At 40.3% G+C, this 25,963-nt stretch overlaps 1 protein-coding gene across 1 annotated transcript in view; it reads right to left on the bottom strand.

Annotated features, from left to right (window-relative positions):
- Positions 1-25,963, bottom strand: part of csmd2 (CUB and Sushi multiple domains 2) — a 242,749-nt gene that overhangs the window by 196,305 nt on the left and 20,481 nt on the right. Inside the window, exon 3 of the mRNA XM_028963348.1 lies at positions 11,327-11,439. Within this exon, the coding sequence (XP_028819181.1) occupies positions 11,327-11,439 (113 nt within the window). The remainder of the gene's footprint in view (positions 1-11,326; positions 11,440-25,963) is intronic.

A 25,963-nucleotide genomic window follows, 5' to 3' on the forward strand; every position in this document is an offset into this window, starting at 1 on the left:
AAAAAAAGAAAAAGTGGGGCATGGTATTTCAAGTTATGTCCCAGAAGGGGGGTCTCAGTAGTCTACTGTCAGACAGCCAGCCATGCAGCTGTTAACTTCAGCCTCAAAACATTACATCAGCCCTCAAAATGACTGAATGGGTCTACTGCACACAGACACTGACACAGAGTGGAGCGAGCTGCCACGACCGCAGCATGGGAGGTTTCGCACAGGTGACTGAAGAAGTGAGAACTGACAGAGACGTCTGACCAACCATTGAATGGACCACTGCCTTACAGCCAGCAGCTACACCCCCTTTCAACCCAACCTGATCAACACCAGCCCACAGCCAAATCCTATGGCTGCCACGATTAGGAAACACATAGAGCCTGAACACCACTCAACATAAAAAAGGACAATGAGATGTGGACATGGCCTGTTAATATGGTGAATGTGATGTGATGAAGTCATCACACTTTCTAAGGTTCTTGTCAGCCTCTTCTTGTCCCAAAGAAATGTACCAAGAGCAGAGCGCAGCTCATTTAGATGGACTGGGGTGGGTTTTATGGGTTGTTTGGAGAAAAATGACAAAAAACCTAAAATAATAAACTAACCCCACTCCCCCACCCAAAAAAAAAAACAAAAAACAGAGCAATAAATGAGTAACGATAAATGTATATGAATATGTAAGATGGGATGTCAGAGGACCATGGCCTTTCTACGCTTTTGTTTTGCATAGCGGCCGTCTGTAAGAAGAAATGTCACGGAGCCATGACATTCCTGTGCCTTTGTTGTGCATGAAGATTCAACACCTCCGTTTTACATGTCTTTTGTCGGACGGCATTACAACATTTTCTGGTCCTCCCCCAAGCCAAACGTGTGAGGTGTCGGCCGTCGGGACCGCCCACTCTCTTTGTCTTCCCCAGAAGGGAGGCACCAGGGGCGTGACGTCAGAAACAACAGGTTCTGATTGGTCTGTGACATCTGTTCACATGTGGGGAAGGGACTTCACTTTCTTTCCCAGCTGCCTTTCCATCGTTTTTTCCGGTTTTCGAGTCCGCTCTATCCTCTCATTTTTTCTCATGGCTTCTCCCTCTCTCTCGCTCTCTCTTTACTCTTTCTTCTCATTTTTGTTTTCTATGTAACATTGGTACCTTTTTACATACAATATTCACATGTAACTGCAATAATAATTTACCAGTGTTAATAAATTAGAAACTGTTCATCCTTTTAACCTCTATTGTGCCATGCCTCTTTCTGACAGGTAACATCAAGTTGGAGTGGTTTGAATACAGTGCTTTTGTGTGTATAGAGAGAGAGTTTTTTGCTTGGTCACTTTGCAGCAGCTCAGTGGCCTACACACTTTTTACAAATATTTTCACAAATGTAAAAACTAAAGCACTGATAAAACATTTTAAGCTAATGCTTTATTATTATATTTAAAGTAATAAAATGTGTGTATGTTAATACATAACACACTTGCTCATGAACTACATGAACACAGAATCACAAGATAAACCTCAGTTACTCCATTGTATTTCTCTGTAAGTTACTTCATTTGAGCTGCTGCAAAGTGACCTGGTAAGCAAAGTCCATTTGGATGAGGCCTTCAGTAACAGGAGGTGGCCAGGGCATAGGTCTGTTAATTCTATAGCAGCAAGTTGCAACAGAGTAGGACATTTAGGCCAGCAGCAGACTCCCCCATGATGTCAGGATAACTATTCTCTATTTCACATTAATTAATTAACTGTCTGAAACACTAAAAAGTGAACCATGGGCCCTCATTTGCTCTGCTGTGCTAATGGTACCTCTGTCTGTTTTATCCACAATCCCACGCTGCTTTTCTGGTGACACAAAGACCGACAAATACCTATTAAAAGGCCATTCATAGGTTAGTGTCAATTAAAAATTCATTAATTTGGCATCCATCACTCAACAGTGCTTACTCACACACAAGGTGTTTAGCCCTCAGCTTTCACAAAACTCATTTCTGGAAAATCACTGTCATTCCTTACTCAGAGAGGTGGGAGGAAGGCGATTTAGAGGCAGAAGATGGAGTAAAATTCAATTAACAAATATGTAAAATTCAACAAGCTGTTTTCCTTTTTTTATGTTAATGGTTTATTGTTGAACATTACTTGGACTCTCATTAACCCTACAGCAGCAAAAACACAACAACACTCTAAACCACTTAGATTTGATTTAATTTAGATATTATACCGTTCAAAGAATCAAATTGTAATCTTAATAAAGTTATGCATAAATGTTTTCCTGCTTCATTGAGTTTATTTTTGGTAATAAAATCAGGCTCATGAACATGGACATTAAAATGTGGCACTAATGTTACTTATCATGATAATGTTTTCAAATTATTTTAATGAAAATACTCTCTAGGCTATAGGTCATTTCTTGGCAAATGGAAAACGAGTTAATTTTTGCCTCTGCAAAATGCAACTTCATCACTTTAAGGCTTGTTTGCAGCAAATCTTGGGTCAAACAATGGGGTCAAACAACCTTCTTCTGGCATATAGCAATTCTCCTCTTTTCAATCTACAAGAGAGGTCTATAAGTTAATTATTCTTATTATTAGATATATGCGTAAAATATAAAAGGCCAACTTCTGCTAAATGTACTTCAGATTATTGCTCAAGTCTTGATGAGCAGAAAACATCATTCTTGCTATGGAAGAAAATTTCTTCCATCAGATTTAGAATTTTTTTGTATTTTTTTGCAAGATTTCCCTGGACTTTCTTCAAAAAGGGAAAAAAATCTAGCACTTAGACTTACTTTTCACAGTCTATTGAAACAGTGTTTTGTACTTTAGGACATTCACATAATTTAAATGAAAAGTAATAGCAGAGAGGGTAGAACCAAAGATTTGATGTGATGTATGGACAAGAGGACAAGAACAAGTACACCATCACCAAAGCTTGTTTTGGCTCTAGGCACCCTTTCAAAGAGTGTGAAATACTTGCTTGTTCAAATGTGCTGCGATAACAAAAAACATTCTGAAATTTCCATGGGATGTTTGTTTTTTTCATCTGCTGGCAGAAAATGCAGCAAAAAAGAACAATGACTTCAACATATTTACCCAGACTTTCACACTTTGAAGAACAATGATGGAATCCAGCATCAGTTGGGGGATAGGAAAAGAGTGAGCTGTGATGTCTTTGATGTTGTAAGCTATTACCTAGGCAAAGCCTACAGCACAGCAGTTACAACACAGTGTTCCACTGATTTGGAAGCGGTGAGGCGTAAATACATATATTCATTTTAAATGTTAAAATCTGTATATGTTCTCAAACTGTCTGATCTTTCCTGTGATTCAACACATATTGAATTTGAAATTGTTATTTGTAATCCCTTCAATCATCCTCTAATTGGATACATTAATGGCAAAACTGGTCATCATTGACTTATGTGCACATTATTAATGCTTGCATGGCACATAATGCTCACATGACAAATACACTCACCTTATGACATTAACCAAAGCCTCAATTCCTACTAAACATATGGCCAATAAATGATCAGTGATGAAAAACTTGTGGTCAAATGATTACTGTAACAAAGAACATTCCACTAAAACCCTCTGGAGATTGCTGCCACAAAAATCTGAAAAGCTACCTATTCACCACTTGCTGTGCTTTCCACTCCTGTTCCTGATCATGGATGTGTTTTCTGCATGAATTCAGCTGTGTGAGCGCTCACTTTGATTCTTCCCACCAGTATGTCTGTCACAGCAGCCTGTGTGCCTCACTAATTTGTTTATGCGTCGGAGCCCTCTGCCTCATTCATACAGGCAGAGAAGATATATTCATGCCTCCAGCTACTGGTCGTTTTTAATCAAATGAGTGAGGCCATTGCAGTGCCAAAGCGAGACAATAATGTGTTCGACGCAGGGGGCTATCAGTGAGAAAACATGTGCTGGCAATGGGTGCGGGTCTGACCCCTGTGTTCTTCCCATGGGCTTACAGGCTGATCTGCATGTGTGAACATGACACTGCAACGTTCAGAAGTAGGCAGCGAACACTCCGCTTTACCTCCAAACTGCCGTTTCGTTCCAGGGCGCTCGACAGTAGAGGGCATGACTGACTTATTTTGTTGCATTTTCCTGCTTTAGGGTTATGAATAAATTATGGTGGCACAGTATTGCCTTACGTGCTTTGTGATTCTCTTTACTGAAACAAATCCAAGCATTTGCTTCAAATGATTTCTGGACATACTAATGAACATTCAGAATGTTCATTACATTGTAAAATGTCATTATTTCTTTTTTTAATTATTGTGCTGCAGTAAACTCTACACCCATTCAACTTAATTGAGCTATCAAGGTCTTACCATTTAAAAATATATGCATGTCATTATTTAAATTATACAAATAAACACATTGTAATGCTGTATCTGTTTGCATTTATTGAAATTTGCTTGACTCACAAAACAGGGGTTTAATAAAAACTATTTGTGTAAATGGATCCATATTGGGTTGTAAGTACATGTACAGGGAAATGTCAGAATAGGAAATATTTCAGACTTTTGTTACACAAACACATGTCAAACACACACACATTCACATATGAAACTGACAAGCATGCATTTATACTACTGAAAACTCACTTACACAGGGAGGGAGTGAGCGTTTCATATGTGTGTGCGTCCATTTCACCTGTATCTGTGTGAGAGTTTCATATGTGTGTGTGCGTCCTTTTCACCTGTATCTGTGTCAGCATTTCATATGTGTGTGCGTCCATTTCACCAGTATCTGTGTGAGCGTTTCATATGTGTGTGTGCGTCCTTTTCACCTGTATCTGTGTGAGCATTTCATACATACAGACATACATACATATGTGTGTGTGTGTGTGTGTGTGTGTGCATGTGTGTGTTTCTGGAGACAGCCAAACACATGTTGCCCCTCTGCCCCAAGGGGGCAAAATTAGACAGTTTGGAGGCAGGAGCAAATCCAAGGTCCTCCCAAATGGTCATCTTTATTGCTTCATTTGGCCATTTTTTTTTCTTACCTCGGTTACATGTCCTCTCTCTCTTCACCTACACTTCATTGACGTTCTCATCATCTCATCAGGGGGAAGATGTCCTTGGAGAGATGCTGCCCCACCCCTTAGTCAGCCACATATATCTAAAATATAGACATCCTGATCTTCTTAAAATTCTGTTTATGAATAAATAATTTTCCGGGCTGGGTGCAGCTGGGTTCATGGCCTGACAACACAGACAGATGCCGCTTTGTGTTTGTTTCTGTTCTGTCTTTGTTTGTGTTCTCCCCTTTTCACACACCTTTTGGACTTTTTGGCGTTTTGTGCTATTAATACATCTCGTTTTGTCATTTGACTTCCCTCTTCTGTGCCTCATTCCCTAACCAACCCTGAGACATCTATAAATGATTAATCCCAGTTCCTGTTAAAAGGAAGAAGGCCACAAGGAAATTTGTAGCTATTGATTACACCTTATTTTGATATATTGATTCAAATCTTTTTAATCAAAACAAAGTGTTAATGTAATAAATCATAATCCTTGTTATCATTATTTCCTTCCTGAAGCTTCAGAAAGACCTGGAAATGTCACGGGAAGCAGGATGCAGTGTGTCTACCAAGGGTGCTGTGGTCACACAGCAGACTTACCACCTCCCACCCCAGATCAAGCACAAAAATGAAAGAAGAGACCAGAGAATATGACAGGCTTTGGCATCTGCATTGGCCTGAAAATTTTACAGTGTTTGGTCACTTTTTCAATTCATTTTAATCGTTAATTTACTTCCTCACTTAGGTTTGCAAATTTTATTGTAGAATAAAAATAAGATGAGTTGAGTTTCATATCACATTATAAAAATACAACAATATCTACTATGCAGCAAAAACTGCCTCCCATAACTACCCAGCAAATAAAATCCAACACCTTGTTTACTCTGTTGGTGTTTCTCCAACTGATGATGCCTACTGGACGCACCATGAAGGACTGTGTGTTGACATCAGGCCTGACGAATATTCATTAGGCGAAAGCTCTCAGAGCAATGAGTCTTCACTAATTAAAGGTTAAGTGAGTTGCTCAGGGACCTTGTGGGTCAGCTGCCTGATCTTTGCCCAGTAGCCTTCCACCCCACCACACACTGACTGAATTTATAAATTGCTTGGAAATTTAAAAACCCTCTAAAATAGGACTACCCTGATTTTTTACCTCCAAAAAAACCCAAACTGACCAGTGACCAATGACCTGTCCACCATATGACTGTATATTTCTGCAACATCTGTGGAAATATTATCTATCTGGACACAGCATCTCAGCACCACAGAAGAGCTTCTACCAGAATAGCCACCATTATATTGATCCGATACTTTCTAATTCTACTCCCATGACACAAACAGTAAAGGGGGGTTGCACCAACATTGCACACATTTCAAGTGGATTCAATGCTCAGTGCTTCCTCAAGAAGTGCCCTGGCCTGTATTACCATGGCAACCTTGCCTGATTCCTTCAGGAACATCTGGCCTGTTGAAAAATTCCCAGTGACAGTCTCTGATAATCGTGGTGTAATCTGTAATGGGTCACACCACCATGTCGATCACAGGCCCAAATGCCGGTCCTGTAGTGAGAGCGTCCTCTGGAGCATTCAAGTTCGTAAAAAAGTCTGATGGAAATGAAGAGCTCAGGGGGGCACATGCGGCTCTGATTAAATTAGATCTGCCCATCAGGCACTCTGCAGCTGACGAGAGGTTGGCAGGTTACACACACACAAACACACACTCACACACACACACACACACACACACACACACATGCACTCCTCTCTTTTACAAGTTTCCCTCTTTCACATGCTTCCCATCATTCTCTTTTAAAAAAAATATTTCTTATTTATATGTTTTTAAAACTAAATAATAAATTACAATCTACAAAAACAGGACTTGAATTTTTTTTCCATGGTGATGACCTGCCTGGTACCCTCCCTCCAATATCCCCACACAGAAAAAAAAAATACAAATGTACAATTCCCTCAATTTCTGCTAACAATGTCAGCTAAACTGCAGCAGCATCCCAGTGTCTAGTTAGGGACTCGGGACCCCCAAGATCATCCTGAGCAGAGGAAGGACACTTTACCTCATTCTGTCTGAAGCAGAAGATTAATGGAGTTCAGTGAGCTTTCTCATGTACGTAATGAGTTTTATGTATATTAAGAGCAATTCATTACTTTCTGCTTGGAAATACAATAAGACAATGAGTTCATTCTAGAAAGGCTATTCATTATGTAATTGTTTACACATTTGCAGACATTTATTTCAAGTGTGTGCTTTCTAACCCATTCTATCCTATTTTCGAATGGGAATATGGGAATTGGCCAAGCATGAACTCCTTTATTTGAAGTTATCTTCCATTTAAGTCATGCAGAACAAATTATTTGAATAATAAACCAGGAGAGGGTTGCTTGATGGGAATAAACAAAGTCGGATGACAGAGACAAAGACAAAGGCGGAGACAGGAAAAGGGTTTAATTTGATTATGTGTGTGAGTGTGTATGTGTGCTTATGGAAAAAGAGAAAAAGAGAGAAAATGACACTGTCATTCTGCTCATTCAGTTTTCATGACTTCTAGCACAACTTGACCTTTGACCTAAAACACCGTCAAATCCCTCAGCAGACATTACAGTCCTGCTGGATGTCAAAAGCACAGACTAGTAGTGTTGCACCAAGATGAAAAACACATAAAAGAAGAAAGGTCACTCTCTAACAGACCATGAATGTCAGTGTTTTTAACCAGTCTATTTTAATCCAATAAAATACAACGACTGGCAAAAAGACATTGGATTAACAACAAAGCAAAGTGGGTGTGTACGACCAGAATGAAAATGTTCTCTCTTACGGGCTTGATTTATTTTGCTCCTCTGTGTGTGCACACTACTAAGGTAAAGGTTGATACTGGGTCGCCTGAATCTGAAATGCATCCTGTTATGAGTTTATGGTTTTAGGTGTTCGGTCTTTCCCTTTAAAAATAAGGGTGAGTTTTTTAACGAATGTGATCTGCTAAGATCTGTATGCAGAATAAGATGCCCATATTGACAATCAATTATATTAAAATTACCACCAATGGTGTAAAGTGCATGAAATACATAGACAGAAAAAAAGTGTGAGAGAAAAAAAACTGAAATCATGTTTACCGTACTAATCATTTGTTTCATGTTTCAGTTTCTTAGAAGCAAAAATATAATACTTATATAGTATATACTTATATTACTAGGGATGTGTCATACCACTGATTTCATTTTGGATCCGATACCAAGTAAAATTCAGGTTGATATTAGCCATACTAATTCAATTCCGATACTTTATACAAAAAGTCAATTTGAGTCGAACTGAAAAGTGCGTGTCCTGAAAGTGCCATGAGAAGAGGAGAGTTTGGTGGGTCTTGGGTACTATGCTGCTTGGGAGGCGGGGATTGTGCTCGCCCAGGCCATCAAGCAGACATCTCTATGACTAGTGTGTGAGAAGCAATATTTCTTCTAGCACGTTTACTTTCAGTTGGAACGTGGTACACAAAAAAACAAGCAAAAATATTGATAATATTGTGCTAGTATCGATCCAATACTGATACCAACTTGGTATTGATAGTATCTATATACAGGATCAATCCACACATCCCTAGTGTTTACTTATCTAGTTTTGGCTGTACTTACCATGGGTCAATTTGTACACATATACACACACGCACTCACTCACTCACAACTTATAACCATTTCTAATATTCCCATGAGCACAGAGCATACAAGGCTAGAGCTGGGATTTAAATTCATGACCTTGGAAGCGTGAGGTCATGTCACTAACCTCAAATTTTCACATAAGTTAGACATATTAAAATGAAATTAGATATAAACCAATATAATTACGATTTGTGTTTTTTTTTCTAAACATAAGAAAGGAATTCTCCCTCAAATGGCAGGAAGAATCAGCGTACATGGGGTAATGAATGCTAGAGCTGGGACAATTAATCATTATGGCTAGGTCCACAGAAATATATAAAAGCAAATTTATGTGTATACATGTGTGTAGTTTGTTCTGTACTCTTCTGTACATAATGAATCTCAGCAGTTCCATTCATCACCCGCTGGGTTTCAGTTAAGTGCTCCATTCACAATGACTTTCACAACAATGTCATTCATTAGCGATCTGTTGTGAAAAACACTCCATTCGGTCACAGCTTTTTGGCCTCGGCCCAAATGTGGGGGTTACGGCACTTTCCGTGAGAGCAGCACAGAGCCATAATGCTCACCCCACACTACCAGGGCACTTCCACCCGGGCAGATCCATTTAACATCAACAGTGCTTAGCCTAGTCCCTATATAGCACTATACTATAAATCAAACATGCTTTTCAGAGCAATTTTAAAAAAGCACTGTCTTCATAGCAAAAAGCAATGAAGGATCGTCATTTCAGTATTAAAGGAGACACTTTATGAAAATCGCATGGCTATCAACCTATGGGACAAATATTCAGCCCCCGACCTCAAAGACAAAATAACCAAAAGGAAATATTAATTTGATTTGTTTTTTTATGGCAATATCTCAGCTTAAAACAATGCCCATAAATCTGATTTAGTTCTAGTTGTATGTATGTTAGCAGTATTGGTTGTCGTGATATGTACCACCTACATGAAATCAGTGTATGCACATTCTGCCCCAGTGGATCATCTATTCCATATTTAGACACAGGACCATGTGTCTCATGATTGTGTGGGTTCAGGTTCATCATAGACAAACTGCTCAGCTCAGTTCAGCATTCACAAAGACTATGACAAACAGTGTCCATTATAGTTCTTACCTTGTGGAAGACTGGGATGAGGCTGGCAAGAATCATGCTGTTGTCCATGGCACAATTCCCTAAGAGCCCAGGCATCTGTGTTAACTGGTATGTAAACCCAGTCCTGGTTCCAGTTCTACCATTTACATTTAAGTGTATTGCTTTTGACAGACACCTTCATGTTACCATCAATGAAGTTATCAGTTCCCAACTATGGACCCCAATCAGAACCCCAGCTATAAATACAAATAATTTTATGAATCATTTACTAAATCACAATATGAACCACACATACCAGACAGTACATTTAATAGATAGTCATGCAAAAATGGCAATATTTATGCACCAAATATATACCAATACGGTTCGTCCATCAAATCCAAGAGTGACACTGTTGTACTTGTCTCTGCACACAGCAGGCTACGCCTCTGTAGCTGTTTATATCGGCGTCAGCATTACAGCTGAAATGACACTCATTATGTAATGAGGTGTAAATAGAGAGAGGCAGAGGTTCCACAGAGAAGAGCCTGATGGGGCTGAGAGCGGGGGGCTCTCATACTCATACAGCCACATGGATCCGTTTTAGCCAGAAAGAGACATACCTGTTATACCTGTTGTTCCTGGAAAGAGAGAGAGCAAATGAAACCCTGGATTGATGCGGAGCTGATGGGCAGTAATTTGCTATCATTTATGACCATTAGACTTGGTTCCATTGGAGCTGGCACATATAAATGTACACACACATCCATACAGACTAAAATAGCTTGCTGTACATACTCATGATTTGGAGAGTAATGAAATGCAGCATGCTGTTTTTAAATATCTTCACTAACCTTTATTATTATTATTAATGAAGGTTAAATCATGCAACTTAAATGATCATTATAATGATAATGAGTCAACTTGACCCACTGTGCTTCTGGTGACCAAGAAGAGTTTTGTCATTTAGGATTACATTTTTGGGATTTTATCAGACACCCTAATCCAGACTGAATTACAATCAGTAGTGACAGGGACAGCCCCCTAGAGGCACTCAGGGTTAAGTGTCATGCTTAGTAAGTGGGGTTTGAAACTCTGACTTTGTGGTCTTCTGGTTCATAGGCGAGTGTGTTACCCACTAGGCAACTACCTGTCAATGGCATTGAAGGGACAGATGGCATTCAAAAGACTCTGTCTTTTGCACCTACGCAATTCATATTGAAATTGGTGACACAATGCCACACCACAGGACTGGAGAAGCTTCACTCTTGGCTGTCCCACTTGGCTGAGGACCGGACCATTTAGTTACAGTCATAAAAACACTGAGAAACACAGCGCCCAGCTGTACTTTCAATGAACCGGCTGCCTTTAGCCTTACCATGACTATGAATGCAATTACCCCAAAAAAGACCACAGCACCAAATCACAGCACCACTCCATAGCATGGTAACCTTTAACAGCCAAGCAAAAGAGAGAGAGAGAGAGAGAGAGAGTGAAACTGACAGAAGAAAAAGTGAAAGTGTACAGATGAGCGCAGATGAGGAGAGAGCAGAAGAGGTGGCGTGACTCACCCTCGTAAACGGCCTTGAAGCCCTGCCCACTCACAGCATAGTCAGACAGGAGCCAGAGCGTGAGGCGAGAGCCAGTACTCACGATGGGTGAGGGGACTTGAAATCCTGTTAACCTACGGATGAACAACATGCACGTTTTACAATCATTTTATGAAGGAAATATTAGGCATTTCAAATCAAAATGTAAAAATGTTCATGCAGCTGTTTTTTTTTTACTTCCTGTGTGGGATCTGATTTATTACATGGATATGAAATGCACATCATATGACATATACAATCACTCATAATTTCTTTATGGAATTTTGCTGCCAATTCAGAACATCGCTTTGAGTAGGACGTCACCTAACGTCATGCTCTTAAAAAAATTGCAATCACAGGAACATTTTTCTTAAACTGATCTTGTTTAAATAAAAATTCACATAGAGGGAGATATAGTCCAAGAAATCCCCCCCATTACAAATACAGATCATGGGTTCCAATGCAAACACACACACACACATACACTCAAAGCCATCATGAAAGTGAAAGTGAAGTGAATGTCATTCACTGCAGCACAGCACATGGTGACACAACGAAATGTGTCTTCTGCTTTTATCCCATCACCCTTTGTGAGCAGTGGGCAGCCATGACAGGCGCCCGGGGAGCAGTGTGTGGGGACGGTGCTTTGCTCAGTGGCACCTCGGTGGACCAGGAATCGAACTTCTGATTATGGGGCTGCTTCCTTAACTGCTAGGCCACCAATGCCTCAAATTGTTAGACTGGTATCTTTTTCCAATGATTTTCCAGTGACTTAGCAGCTGATCGACTCTGCAATTTCATCAAACTTTTAGTTTGAAATGTGAAATATAATTTCATAAGAGCTTCACAAGTATATAAGCAGTGTTGGCCTAGCCCCATAATCGGAAGCACCATCCCCACACACTGCTCCCTGGGCGCCTGTTATAGATGCCCACGGCTCACTAAGGGTGATGGTTAAAAGCAGAGGCCACATTTCATTGAGTGCACCGTGTGCTGTGCTCTCACTTCAAGAGCGAGAGAAATCAAACATACCAACTTTCAACTCCGTATGCACTGGATCACCGCAGTCACATGATTTACTTTAACATTCTTTAAAGTGGCATGAGTCACTGATTTTAAAATGTAGTAACTTGTTCTTAGCAGACATTACTAAGGTCAAGACCTGATGGATCAAGCAAATAAAAACCCACACCGCAGCATCATAACCCCTCAATTACCTCGTAACTGTCACTACAGTATACCCCATTTTACAGTATACACTTACCACAAAGATAATTTTAAATGGAACCCGTTCCTGATGATTTATTGAGGTTCGTGTAGACAGTTGTGTGGTGTGTATGTCCTCAATGCATCATGGTTGTGTTCTCTTCATTTCATTTCACTCTCCAGCTGTGATCAGATCACCCCGGATCCATGCTGTATGAAGTGCATGTGTGTGTGTGTGTGTGTGTGTGTTTGCATGTATTGGGGGTGGGGGGCTGTTATTGGGCGAGTAGAAAAACTCTACTGATTAAAGTCACCCTTAAACTGGTGTCAGTAGCGCAGCGGCTGATTTACTGTTGCCCAGTGCTGCTCCATAATAAAATGGGATTAAATGAAGTGTCAGCATGTGAATAATGACCCGCAGGCTCATGCCACTGTCACTAGTACACACACACACACACACACACACACACACACACACACACACTGTACAAGCGTCATGTCTCCCATATACAAAACAAAGGATACACATATGTATGCATTTGCAATAAAAATTGAGCACATATCATACAAAAGAGAAGTGTGTGTTTGTCATTGGTACATTTACTAGGCAAAGCACAGCTGTAAGACAATGAAGTAACCATTTGTATAGGTTTTTTTTCAGACTAGAAACGAAACATAAAGCCCGGCTGGAAGCTGCATGCCAGATACCCACTGCACACTTGGCAGTTAAATCGATGGTGGTGCTTGTTTCACGTAGCATAAAAGACACTACACCTTTATCCAGCCTCCCCTTTATTACCATGGCCAACTCCCTGCCTACACTAAAGGACGCCGCGTTGGGCCACAGACAAATGGCCGCCGAGCTGCGCCAACCACCTGGTAGCGTTTCCCTGTGGACCGTATGGAGCTAAATCATGTTGTCCCTTTTCTAATCTCATTCACTAGGTACGGCTAAGCACTGCTGAGGCAGCAGGACTGGAAGGAGGATGAAAGTGGGAGATAGGAAGAAAAAAAAAAGATAAAAGCAGCAGATGTGATGAAGCATTGGGGTTCAAGTTATAGCGCTACACTGATGTCAAAAGTCACGGGTGTGATAAAATATACTCACAAGAAACTGTTTCACATTATTGTGCAAGTGATTGTAGCATCTCATCCACATTACATCAACTTTATGGTCCAGAGTAGAGGTAATGGGAAAAAGCCTGCAAAACTCAGTTCTATTTATTTAAAAATCATAAAATGTTATAACATTGAATAATCATACAAATAAGAACATTAATAAAAAAAGAGGTTGTTTTTATGCTTTTTATGTTTTATGTGTAATTTTCTGATACCTTCTGTTGCCAGAAATACTGTGCCAATGGTTACAGGTTGTAACCCATATGCTGTTGTAAGTGGTTAACCAGCCAGGGCTGTACTGGTCTAGCAAGTATGGAAACAGACCTGTAATTGGAACTTTGCCAGTTCGAATTGCCAAGGTGCCATTGAGCCCAGTCCCCACACACTGCTCCCCAGGTATCTGTCATGGGATGGGCTAAATGCAGAGACCACATTTCACTGTGTGCACTGGGTGCTGTGCTGTAGTGTGTCATGAGTGACAACTAATCACTTTCAACCAGAACCTTATTCAGCAGCTGTGACATTTGGGTGTGTGTGTTTATTTGCTGTCATATTTTCACATTGCTTTGTGAAATAAATATGCCCAATGAAAATAATAAGTCTAACTACCTTATTGCAATAACAGATTTTTTCACTGTGCATTTTCTAATTCTGTGTTATGCGAATACTTGTTTTGTTAACAAATCCTTGTTAAGTTTTGTTAACAGAGTGAATGATTGTGTGTGAGAGACAGAGAGAGAGAGAAAATAATAGGTCTCTTCAGATCTCAACCCATGTTGGAAAGGGACACTTAGAAAAAACCCTCACAGATCCTCCTGACCCCCATCCCCTCTCATCCCATCACACCACATCTTGTTTCCTTTGTTTCATTTCATTTTTTGTCCTTTCCTCGAAAACAATTAGCAAATGATGACCATTAAGGTAATTTTCCTGTTAATGTGTTCCGGCACCGCTGCCATTCCCTTACGAGCCTGAAGCATGTTGGAAAATCATGGCACTCAGCCAGCTGGAGCTGTCATAGATTGACTGCAACCTCAGTGGATGACTGTATTAGAAATTAAAATATTCAGAATGTTTCATGGCCATATGTAAGATTGGACATGGGTACGTCTGCTTCTGAGCAACATGAAAAAGTGAAAACACAAGTAATTAACTACAATGATTTAAGACTGTCTCATGTGGGGGTGCATATGGGTGCCAATTTCTTCAAAAACCTTCTGTTTTTAGAATGCAACTGCTGTGAGAAGAGAAGAGCAGAGAAGAGAACAGAACATACCATTGGGGGTGGAAAGGGATTATGAATAATTTAGGGTTGGGGCAGTGATATAACTTGCAGCTCATCGGGAAATGCAGAGCAGCCAACAGTGATTAGCTGTCATGTGCCGAGTACAGAGAAAACACAGCAGCTCTGGATAAATGGCTCTAAATGGACCTTGTGTTTTACATTCAGCATAACCTTCACCATACACACACATGGACTTAGTTGGTCTCCAAATACTGAAGTCTCTTTCCAAAATTCAGCCGTGGGGCAGAATTAAAGCCACAGTCCTACAATGAGATTTCCCCAGGACGCGCCGTTTCTGTGTCTGTAGCTTTAGAGGTGGCATTTGCAGAAATGACGTGATCAACACCATTCACCAACCACAATTGTTGTACATGTTGTACATACGCCTTTCCCCTTTATGAGGACATAAGGGGAGAAATTCCAGATCCAGCCATCTGAGCTGCCACTATGTGACCAAAGCACTCTTTACACCAATCACCATTTCTAACCACTGCAGGACCACTGACAGGCTGGGGAACTCGTATTAATGTTAAATAATCTTATTTTCACTATTCACTATTTCACTATGTTCACTATTCACTATGTTATTCACTATTCAATTGGCAGCATTCAGATCAGCATTCATTACACACACGTAGGAAAAGGTACATATTTGGTTAAGTGACCAAGTGAGTACGTTTGAGGGCAACCTCCACTCGTTCTTAATTTCATGCTCATTCAAAAAAAGAAATTCATTTTATTTGAAAATGTATTTAAGCGTTCCTTAAATAAATGACAAAACTGACTGATACTCACATCACTCACTTGCTAACCTTTACCAGTTAGTCCTGTAGCGTCTGCCAAATCCCTCAACCTGCTGCACTTGCCTAAGTTGCCCCCTTAACCAGCCGGGGGGTGCTCTCCACCGGTGAATTTATTTTGGAGGGCACAGAATGGTTCAGGGGCTGCAGCCCTGGGACCTGAAGGGACACCTTGCTGTCTGGGAGGGCAGGGTGGGCGAACTAATACAAGCCCTGCAAACTCCCCAAACCTCCTGAAGGGACATGCAGGAATAGAACCTGGGAATTCCCTGGTCCATCCTGTCTGCAAGAAAAGAAAGGTGAAGCCACCTGAGGGTTCAGGCCTTTCAGTGCCTTGACAGAGGGAGAACAAGAAACCTGGATGACACCAACAGAGGCCAGACAAAGATCTGGTGTTTAACAGTGGCCGCCAGTACTCTAGTATTCCCAATATCACAGTCACAGACAAGCATAAACAGTGCCTACATATCCCCAGTAAATGGGCACATGCAAATTAACCTCCCCTATCTGATCCAATGGCACCTTTTTCCATTTCTGGTGCTGTGCCAAAATGATTAATTGATTTCAGGTTCTCAATTCAGTCACTGTGAGAAAATATAGTATATAGTATGTTATAGTATGTTCTCTAAAAACAACTGAAAGTACTTGACTAAATCATGTTTACATATATTAGATGTGTTGCATTTACAAATTTTTTTTTGTATATTCAAAAACCCACTTGTGACAGCAAAGGGCAGTCGTGGCCTAAAAGCCTGTCATGGCTGCCCACTGCTCACTAAGGGTGATGCGTTAAAAGCAGAGGACACATTTTGTTACGTGCACCGCGTGCTGTGTGTTTATCACAATGACAATCACTTCACTTTGAAGTCACATAGACACACAGACGATGCTTGTTTGTCATTAATGATGTTTTACTGCTTTTCTGTTTCTTTATGCTGTTCCTCATGCTGTTGTCTGTTCATTTATTAAAACTCACATTAACTGTCCATATGTCGAGCATTTGCGCCTCCTCCTTCATACCCCAAGGCATGACACCCTAATTTTTTATTTTTTTTTCTGTGTGGAAGAACAGTAAAAAGCACCCGTTGGACTAAGATCCCCCCTTCAGTGTTCAGTGTGGCACAGTACTGTCTACCTGCTCTTTTCACTGCAGCTTTATATCTTATCTGCAAGACTGAAAATGTTAAACACATTCATGAGATATATAAGGCCAGACTGGGTATAGTCAACTTGTCTGCAAATGTTATATTGGCGACAATTGTATGCATCAACCCAGTTTTTCACCCCTTGAACAAGAACTGCTAAATATCAGAAATTATAAAAAGGTTTCTATAGTGCAGACCACTGCCTGTATTCTGCCTCACGTAACCACATGTCCTGACCTCACTCATATTTTACACAACACACTCCTGTACACACAACTGTGCTTCCTCACTGACCAGTGGTGTGTACCTTTCACAATACAGAGCTGTAAGAACTGTAAGATTGGAAGTCACAAGTCCATGACTCTACACTTTTGTCTTGTGCAGAGGTTCATCACCTCTGTGTTCTCCATATCTTTGTCAAATGGCCTCCTTCCGAGCAAGAGGCGTAAAAGGCCAGCCATTTGTTCGGGGTCCCCTGCTTGTGTCTGGGTCGGGCTGCGACACCCTCGAAGCAGGAGACACTAAGGGCTGACAAATGACGACGAGAAGGACAGGGCAGAAACAACAAATTCTGATTGGTCTGTGGCAACTTCCTGGGAGTCAAATGAATAAAATAATTTTCTCTTGTGGTCTATGGGCACTTCTTTTTCCTCTCCATCAGGAGCTGGAGGGATTTTTCCCCCAGTTTCCGGACCTATGCCTTCCTGTTTCTCCTGGACCAGGTGACTTCTCTGTAGCTTGGCTCCTGGCTGTTCTCTATTTGTATCTATACCTTTCTCCTTTATTTTATTTTGGGTGTTTCTGTAACATTGATAACTTTTTTTTACATACAATATTTACATGTAACTGCAATAGTAATCTACTGGTGCTAATAATTTAGAAATTGTTCATTCTTTTAACCTCTATTGTGCCATGCCTCTTTCTGCCAGGTAACATCAGATTGGAGTGTTTTTAATACAGTGCTTTGTGCAGAGAGTTTTATCTCTTTTACAGTAAATTCAATCTACATACAGTTTCATGGCAAATATTTGGAACATTCATAATATTCATATTAAACAATTCAGTGATTAAATTCACTTTTAACATTAGATATCAACTGAGTTATGATTGATATGTTTAGCAGATAAAGAACTATAATGGGTTTTGGTTAGCATGGATTATAGCCTGGTGTTTTTATTCAGCTGTGACAGGATAATAAGTGGACTCTAAGAGCTATCTGTCACAATAGAGTCTGCCACATGAACATAATAAGAGCCTCCAGTTTTAGGTAATGAAGTGTTTTTATGTGTGTGTAAGTGAGATGGAAAGGTGAGCAGAAAAGAAAACCTACAAAAAACATAGAGAAGTTAGTCAATCCCACAAACAAGAAATAAATACATCAAGCTCATTGAAACCTGATTTAAAACATTGAAATAATCAGTATATTGAAAATCACTGAAATCAGTGTATTCTGGGGTTGGCAAATTTTATGCAAAAATATTGACTGATAGGTGTGCTCATAACCATGGCAAATGAGTTCAGAGGCAAAAGCTACAATCATTTTTGTGGAAAAGGTGCCTGAGGAAATATACTGGAGCAATGTGTCCAGGTACTAATGTCAAAATAAAGCTGAATCCCAAAAGATTTTATTATGTAGCTGACAAATAACAAATGAACAAATGAACATGTGTTTGTGTGGGCAGTGGAAGTGTTGATGCACGTCTAAGTCACCAAATGTGTCAGCAGCAAAGGATAAACTTGAATGTGCTGTGCGCTCAGACAAGCATTTTTTTTATAATTACCCAGAGGTGCCAGCAAAGATGGCTACCTGAATAAAAAGAGAAAAACATTACAACTGGCTTTAAAGGTGCCATTTGGCAGAACCTTTGTTAAAATCTCTCTCTGGTGTAAACCGCTGGGGCCAGAACTTTGCATTTGTATGCTTTCTGTGAAGTCATTTGGATGGTATATTTCCAAGTGATTTAACAACTGATGTCGTATAACCTTCCTGTCAACAGTGACTTCACATAACTGTAAGTCCTCTCCATGACTCTCGCTGCCCTCCATTTCTCAGTTTTCAGCTTTTTTGATCTTTGCTAGCTTTACACATACACTGTGAAACACGTCACATGGTACTATGTGCATAACTTCTATAGTGTAAATACACACATAAAAGGAGACAATTTTTGCCATTTTTATTATGATTGTGAAAAAATGCAATAAAGTGGAATTTTATCATTGTGATCGATTGAGATCATAAAATTGCCTTGCCCTACTCTCTATCCCATACTGATTGACAATCTCGCTTTCTTTCATTCTCACCTACTGTCCCTACCTTATTGAAAAAAGTCCTCTATTACTGCAATACAATGATTCATGTGTGTGAGCAAAGTGTGCAATGACTCCTTCAAAACACACTCAACCTCAACCACAGCTGTCGGAATTTCATTAGTTTTGTTTCAGTTCACCTTTCTCTCCTTTCCCAATCTCCTCACATCCCTTGCTCCACCCCTTCAACAGAGAATAGGCCTGAATCCTAATAAAACCCAAAACAATGTTCAGCAGCCCATTTGATTAGATGCAAAGGGCAGCGGGGACTTGTTGACCGGCAGAAAGCAACTAGCCTCCTATTTATTTTCTCGCCTGCACCACAGCCTCACTTTCTCCATCTTTCCACGTTAAGTCCACAAATACAAGATGCATGAATGCACAAGTAGGCCATTTTCTGGATGCAGAGCAGTGTACCTGTTGATGTTTGAGGGCTTACTAAAGGTTGGCCTGCATTTTTTCACTTATAGGCTTAGTAGTAGACGTTTTTCTTAATGCTCCATTTATTAAATGTCATTAAGGCAGCAAATATAATCTATTAATAAATACAACAGGTGCCTGGACCAACTGATGCTTTATGAAATGCACACAACCTGCAATGCATTTGGCTATAAGAAAGTCCTGCTTTTTTTTTTTACTTTTACCTTAGGCAGACAAACAGCGAAGGGAAGGTAAACCTGCAGTTCCACCCAAACTTCCACCTCACTCAACCAGTTATATCTGGTCTTATTATGACTCCATGCACTCTGAGTAGCAACTGAGTACTTCTATGCCTCCATTGTCTTCAAGCATGAGTGTAAATTGGATAAAAGCATCTGCTAAATAAAAACAATTTTTGGTTGATTTGGTTGGTCAGTAAGAGCACTTTAAAGGTGGGTGCATTGAAAAAATATGAACAGAGCCCCGAATGAATATGTGTATCTGAGGGCCTGACAAATAGATGTTGCAATTTACGGTCAGTCGGAGAAGTGATTGGCTACTGATGGATTGTTTAGCAGGTCACCATGATTTACATTCAGCTCTCATAATGAATGGTTGTAGAGGCCAGTTCCTCATAAACGCTTGTCAATTGCATAAATTAAACTGCTTAAAATAATGGAAGGAGCCAAGAACGTTGTGCTACTGAGACAATTTTAGCTGTAACAATTAAACTAAAAAAAACTTACTGACCTGTGAAAGGTCTTACAATGGGTAATTGTCTTTCCAAATTACAACAGAAAATTGAAATGAAAATCCATATGCCTGATGGGGAGACTTATAATACATAATATGAACCAATATGCAGTTTTGCTTTTGCAAATGTTTGCTGCAAATCTGGAAATGGACATGATGTGATGTGAATACAATCACTTCTTTTTGGCTTAAGAGCAGTTCAGTTAATAGTCATGACCACAACATGGAACATGAAAAGTTCTGAATTTAAAAAGTTCTGAATTTAAAAGGATAACATTATTATTATTATAATTATTATTATTATGTGTGCTGTTCCCTTTGCACCCACAGCATTTTTTGTTACACCTTTAACATTAAATCTACACCACACCTGAGTTTTTCAGGTCCCCAGACAGCAGTGTCTTCATCTTGCCCAGTCCCATCTTCATCTTCCCTAATCCTCCTGTTTGTTTTTACCCGCACTATTGTGTACATAAGCCGGCTTTTTTTTTCATTTTAGTCTTTTGTTGTCATCGTTGTCCTGTTTCATGTTCTAATTTTTGTACTGTCTGTGTATTAATCAAGTCACAGCCACAAGCGTTTGTTTGTGTTTGACACAGAGTTTTATTGAAGTAAAAAGGCTCAGGAGAGCCTAGCCATTGTACCTCATTTCATTATTTCTCTGAAGTCGTGGCAGGTAGTAGCAACTCATATGAGGAAAAGCAGTACATTTCTTCATGCACCACTCATATAGAGCATAGGAAATAAGGGCCCTCACCTCACATATACAACATGTATAGCTAACTGCCAGACAAAAAGACCACAATAAAATCAGTCAATTTCAACAAATAAGGATCTATAGATTGGCAAGTGTCACGGCTGCCTTGTCACCACGAATACCACGGGGGGTGGGGCACAACCCCCCACGGGGTCGCTGACCCAAAAGCAGAAAGGGCAAAGATCAACATGGAGTATAAAGACATGACAGAGACAGGTAGAAACTGTGACCTCGTCGTTGTTCCAAGCCTGATCCATTGTTCCTGACTACCTTTTTGACAACTCGTTTGGATTTTCCCTGTCTGTTCTTAATTGCCCCCAATGTCCTCTGATCCCTGCTACGTTCCTGCCTATTCTCCTGCCTGCACCTTCGATGTACCTTGTTCTGGATCCTGATCATTTCTGTCTAACCTTTTATCTACGTCTACAACATGGTAGATCCTCACCCACAATGTGTTGTCCTCCTCCCGCTGCGGAGTGAGTCCACAAACTATGCCATGTTTCTGGGCGCTCATGCTCTCCCACTATTGCTGCTCCCCTTTCACTCCTCCAAGCGCTTCCATTCTACCAGACCTTCTCCCTGTCCTCCCACTCCTGCTTCTCCTGCTTCACGAGAGTGCTTCTGATTCAGCCGCCTGATAGCGAGGGTAATACATTGAATAGCAAAGAATTTGAATGTAGTTATTTTAAACAATGGACAAATTTGCCTGGAAAAAGGTTTTTTATACAATAAATATTACATCAATATTACACATCTGTGTGTACACAGATCTGTATTACACATCTAGAAGGAAATAGAGTCAGTGTAAGTGGGCGTTTGGTTTAATATGAAGAAAAAATGATAAAGCCAAGTAATTTCTTGACAAAAAAAGAAAAAAAAACTAATACGCACAAAATGAATAACAATAAATAAATGGTAAACAAATCACAGTTGAGCAGACAGGCCTGACACCAAAGTTGGCCTCTCGCAACTGAACACTGGAAGTGACAGCAATCATGGGGTAGTGGTTGGAACCAGCGATTAAGGAAGCAGACCTGTAATCGGAAGGTTGCTGGTTTGAGTCCCGATCTGCCAAGGTACCACTGAGGTGCCACTGAGCAAAGTACCATCCCCACACACTGCCTGTCATGGCTTCCTACTGCTCACTAAGGTGATGGGTTAAATGCAGAGGACACATTTTGTTGTGTCACCGGGTGATGTTCATCACAATGACACAATGTCACTTCTCTTTCACTTAAACAGGTGACGCAAGGGAGGAGAGCAGAGTGAATTGGGGAGCAGGGCGGGGTGGAGGCTCTGCTCTGGATAAGGGCATCTCCCAAATCCCACATATGTAAATTCAATGTGCGGCTCCAAAAAAGGGAACAAAGCCCCATTTATATTCGCTGTGCTCAATTAGAGATAGCAGGATCAGGAGATCTTTTTGTTATTATCAAGAGGGCATCCTGCAACACAACTCAAACACAGGACAAAAACACAAATACACCAGGACATGACAGGTTCACAAACGTTAAAGGACCACTGTATAAGAACAACACACTGACCAACTACATCACCACAGTCGTCCATGTTTGAGTGTCCAGCCCAGACATAAGTGTGACAATTGTTGCACAAATTTAATTTGACTGTCCAGACTGACGTTGCATTGTTAAACATCTGACCTGTACTGGATTTAGAACCACGTTTCATTTCAGTTTTCCAAGTGAACCCTGACCACCAAAAGTTATGGTCTACAAGGTAAAGTCCCTTCCAAACTCAGCATCCATTCAGTATGTCCAGTAAGTCACACCATAACTTAATTAAAGGAGCCTTTTGGGATGTTAGCCTAACCCTTTCATTAAAGAGGCAAGACTGACCCGTTACTGCAACATGACCAGAGTTTTTAATTAAACAAGTTAAGTGGCACGGCTCGTCCATGGCCCTAAACGAGGTGGCTGTTAAAAGACTCATTAGGCTCTGCACACTGTAAGGTCTTCGTAATATTCTCCCCCTCATCTCCATATCGGTTTATCGACATGATGGAGGAGTGGACATAAAGACAACAATGGCCAGCTTGAAACAGGATGAACATGCGCTTGGAGCAAACAGAGTTATGACAAGTTTACCGGCGTATAGACATGACACTGAACACCATATTCGACCTAACGTGTCAGCACAGAATCAAGCCAATTCCTCCTTTCCATTCCCGCAACTGCTCAATTCCTTAGTTCCTCTGCTGTGGTGTCTCTGTTACTTTTTTATGGTTCTCTTGTAAGTCCAATTTCTGCCTCCGGGCGAACTTCTGTAATTACCCACAAACTCTCTTCACTCTTGGTAACTCCAGATGACCTTTTTCCAGAAGTCAGTTTGAGCCAAGGCTTTTGAAGTCAGCCCAAGGCCACAGGCACATTTGCCATTAATGATCACGTTAGAGAAGGTCCCAATATATGTTCCACTGGTCTGAAAGGCACAGTCTGCTTTAGTCTCCTTACCATTGTTAGTGCATCTTTGGTTGTGGTGGTGATTGAGCCCACTTCTTGTACTTTTGGTAAAGCTCATGATGCCTCTATTCGAACAATCTGCACTGTGTAAAGTCACTGTGCATAGAGCAGAGAGAATGCACACAAAATATACAGGCTTTCATCTGAACATGAATAAAGCACTTAACTATTGAGATATTTTTAAACTATATTGCGATACACAATATGTATTTCAATATCTTAAATGCTAAATTAATCAGTCAGTGAATAAAATGACACCAATATAATGAATTTAACCAAAGTTAAATATTGTATATGCTTTTATTTTAAACCAAAGTGTAATATAGATAAGTTTGACAGGTTCAGCTACAGATCTGCAGATGTGGAGAAGTTGCTCGCATTTTTTAAATGTACAACTCTGGAATGTTTAAGCAGCTCAAAAACCTTTCTAATAACTTATCCAGACACAATGTCTGGGTAAAAGATGAATGTCTTTTACCCAGAAATGTCTGGAACGATTGATGCAGTGTCTGGTGTCTGTTGCACCCTGAGCTGGGAAAAATACAGCGTAAACTATTGTGTAAATTATGAAACTACTGACTGGTTTGTTTGCTTGGATAAAAGACTTGTGTGTCAGTTTAATGTTAACATTTTTGACTAATCAGAACACATCAAGGACATTTTTGTCCAGTTAAATGAAATGGTACTTGTCAAAGCGTCCTCCATGACCTGTAATATCTGATTAGCCTTTTCACCTATTTAACCTTTAATCGCAACTAGACAACTGGCACCACTCCTTAAACTTCCTTCTGTCTTGTTGTGTGTGTGTGCCTGTGTACGTGTGTGAACAAATGCTCATGTCTGAATTTGAGGACTGGACTGAAAACACTGGAAATAGAGGCTGCTTTCTCACTCACAGACAGGCGCTACGGGGAGGAGGGAGGTGAACGCAGAACAAAGGGCCAAATGCAGGCCGCTAAGATCCAGAGGAGGAAGAAAGGGAGAGACACGGGGAGACTCAGAAGAAAGAGCAGGAGGACAGGGAGAGGTAGGAAGTACAAAGCCAAGAGTGAATAATGGATATGGAAAACACACACACGCACACACACATACTCCAAACTTCAAAGATGTGCTAATGTAACAGCACACAGCAACGAATCTCAGAAACAGTCAGATCTTCCAGGCCCAATGAAAATGTAATTCCCTTATCTAATCCGTCCCCCACTCATTTCCAGCAGGTGTCTAATTACTGAGGAAAGCAAAATCAATTAGAAACATCACATCCGCCTTTTCCTGAACAAGATGCTCTCTCATCTTCAGCTGGGCAAGCTCCTAAATTTTTCCTAATGAATTAAAAAGAGTTCACACCTACTGACTCTCTGGGGACAAGTGATTATTAAAATAATAACCATTTTTTGTCACCGAGGTGGGACTCTGCTTTGCATAAATGCTTGAATGCAGGGTTTGGAACTTGGGTTGCCAAGACCAATTTTGTGCAGTTTAAAAATTGTAAACAATTAATTTGTTAATCTGTAGTGGGCACGTGGCCCTGCCCTGAGTGAGTTCCCAGGATTGGCTACATGGATAGTGGTTGTGGATGAGTGAATGAGTAATTTGTCCTTTGCTGAAACCGAATAATACATTGTTTATATTAAATCATCCTAAAATTTCTGTGTTTAAAAATAATTACACGCCAAATTAAGGGGTTTGGTGGATATTTAGTCCCTCCTCTCCAACATAACTAGGTAAGCAAGACATGCTTACTGACCTCAGTGCTCCCTTCCAAACCACTTTAAGAGGAATAATCAGGTAATAACAAATAAATGTTATACATATGCAAAGCATGTATAATTCTACACACAAAGAGCAAAAGAGAGGCATATATATAGTATGGATTCACAACATGGTCACAGTTAGTGCACATTATTCTGGAGAGTTGTATTAAAAAGAGCCTTGCTCCAGGGCTACTGCCCAGTATATAATGACTGTAAGTTGCTCTGTTAAGTGCCAGCTAATAATTTCATATTATCTCATCTATAAGTCACTTAGGATGAAAGCAACATTATCTGAATACATGATTAACAATTATAAATCACAAGCAGTGTTAAGAAGATTACTTGGCGGTTTGGGTTTCAAACTAGCAACCTTGTGATTACAGGTCCAATTCCTTACCCTTTGTCACCTCTGTCCCAGTAAAGTTGCACCCGTTCACTGTCAAAACACAAATGGCAAGTTTGTAACATTCAGGCCTGCCTGTAGCATCCCCTGGATATCACCTTCCTCATGGTGTCATGGTAAAATGATTATAGAGATTTAATTCTTCCATATCAACTGATAATAAACCTTGCTTTCAGAGCCACTTCAATGC

Source organism: Denticeps clupeoides, chromosome 20, assembly GCF_900700375.1.
Source record: "Denticeps clupeoides chromosome 20, fDenClu1.1, whole genome shotgun sequence".
Classification (NCBI taxonomy): Eukaryota; Metazoa; Chordata; class Actinopteri; order Clupeiformes; family Denticipitidae; genus Denticeps; species Denticeps clupeoides.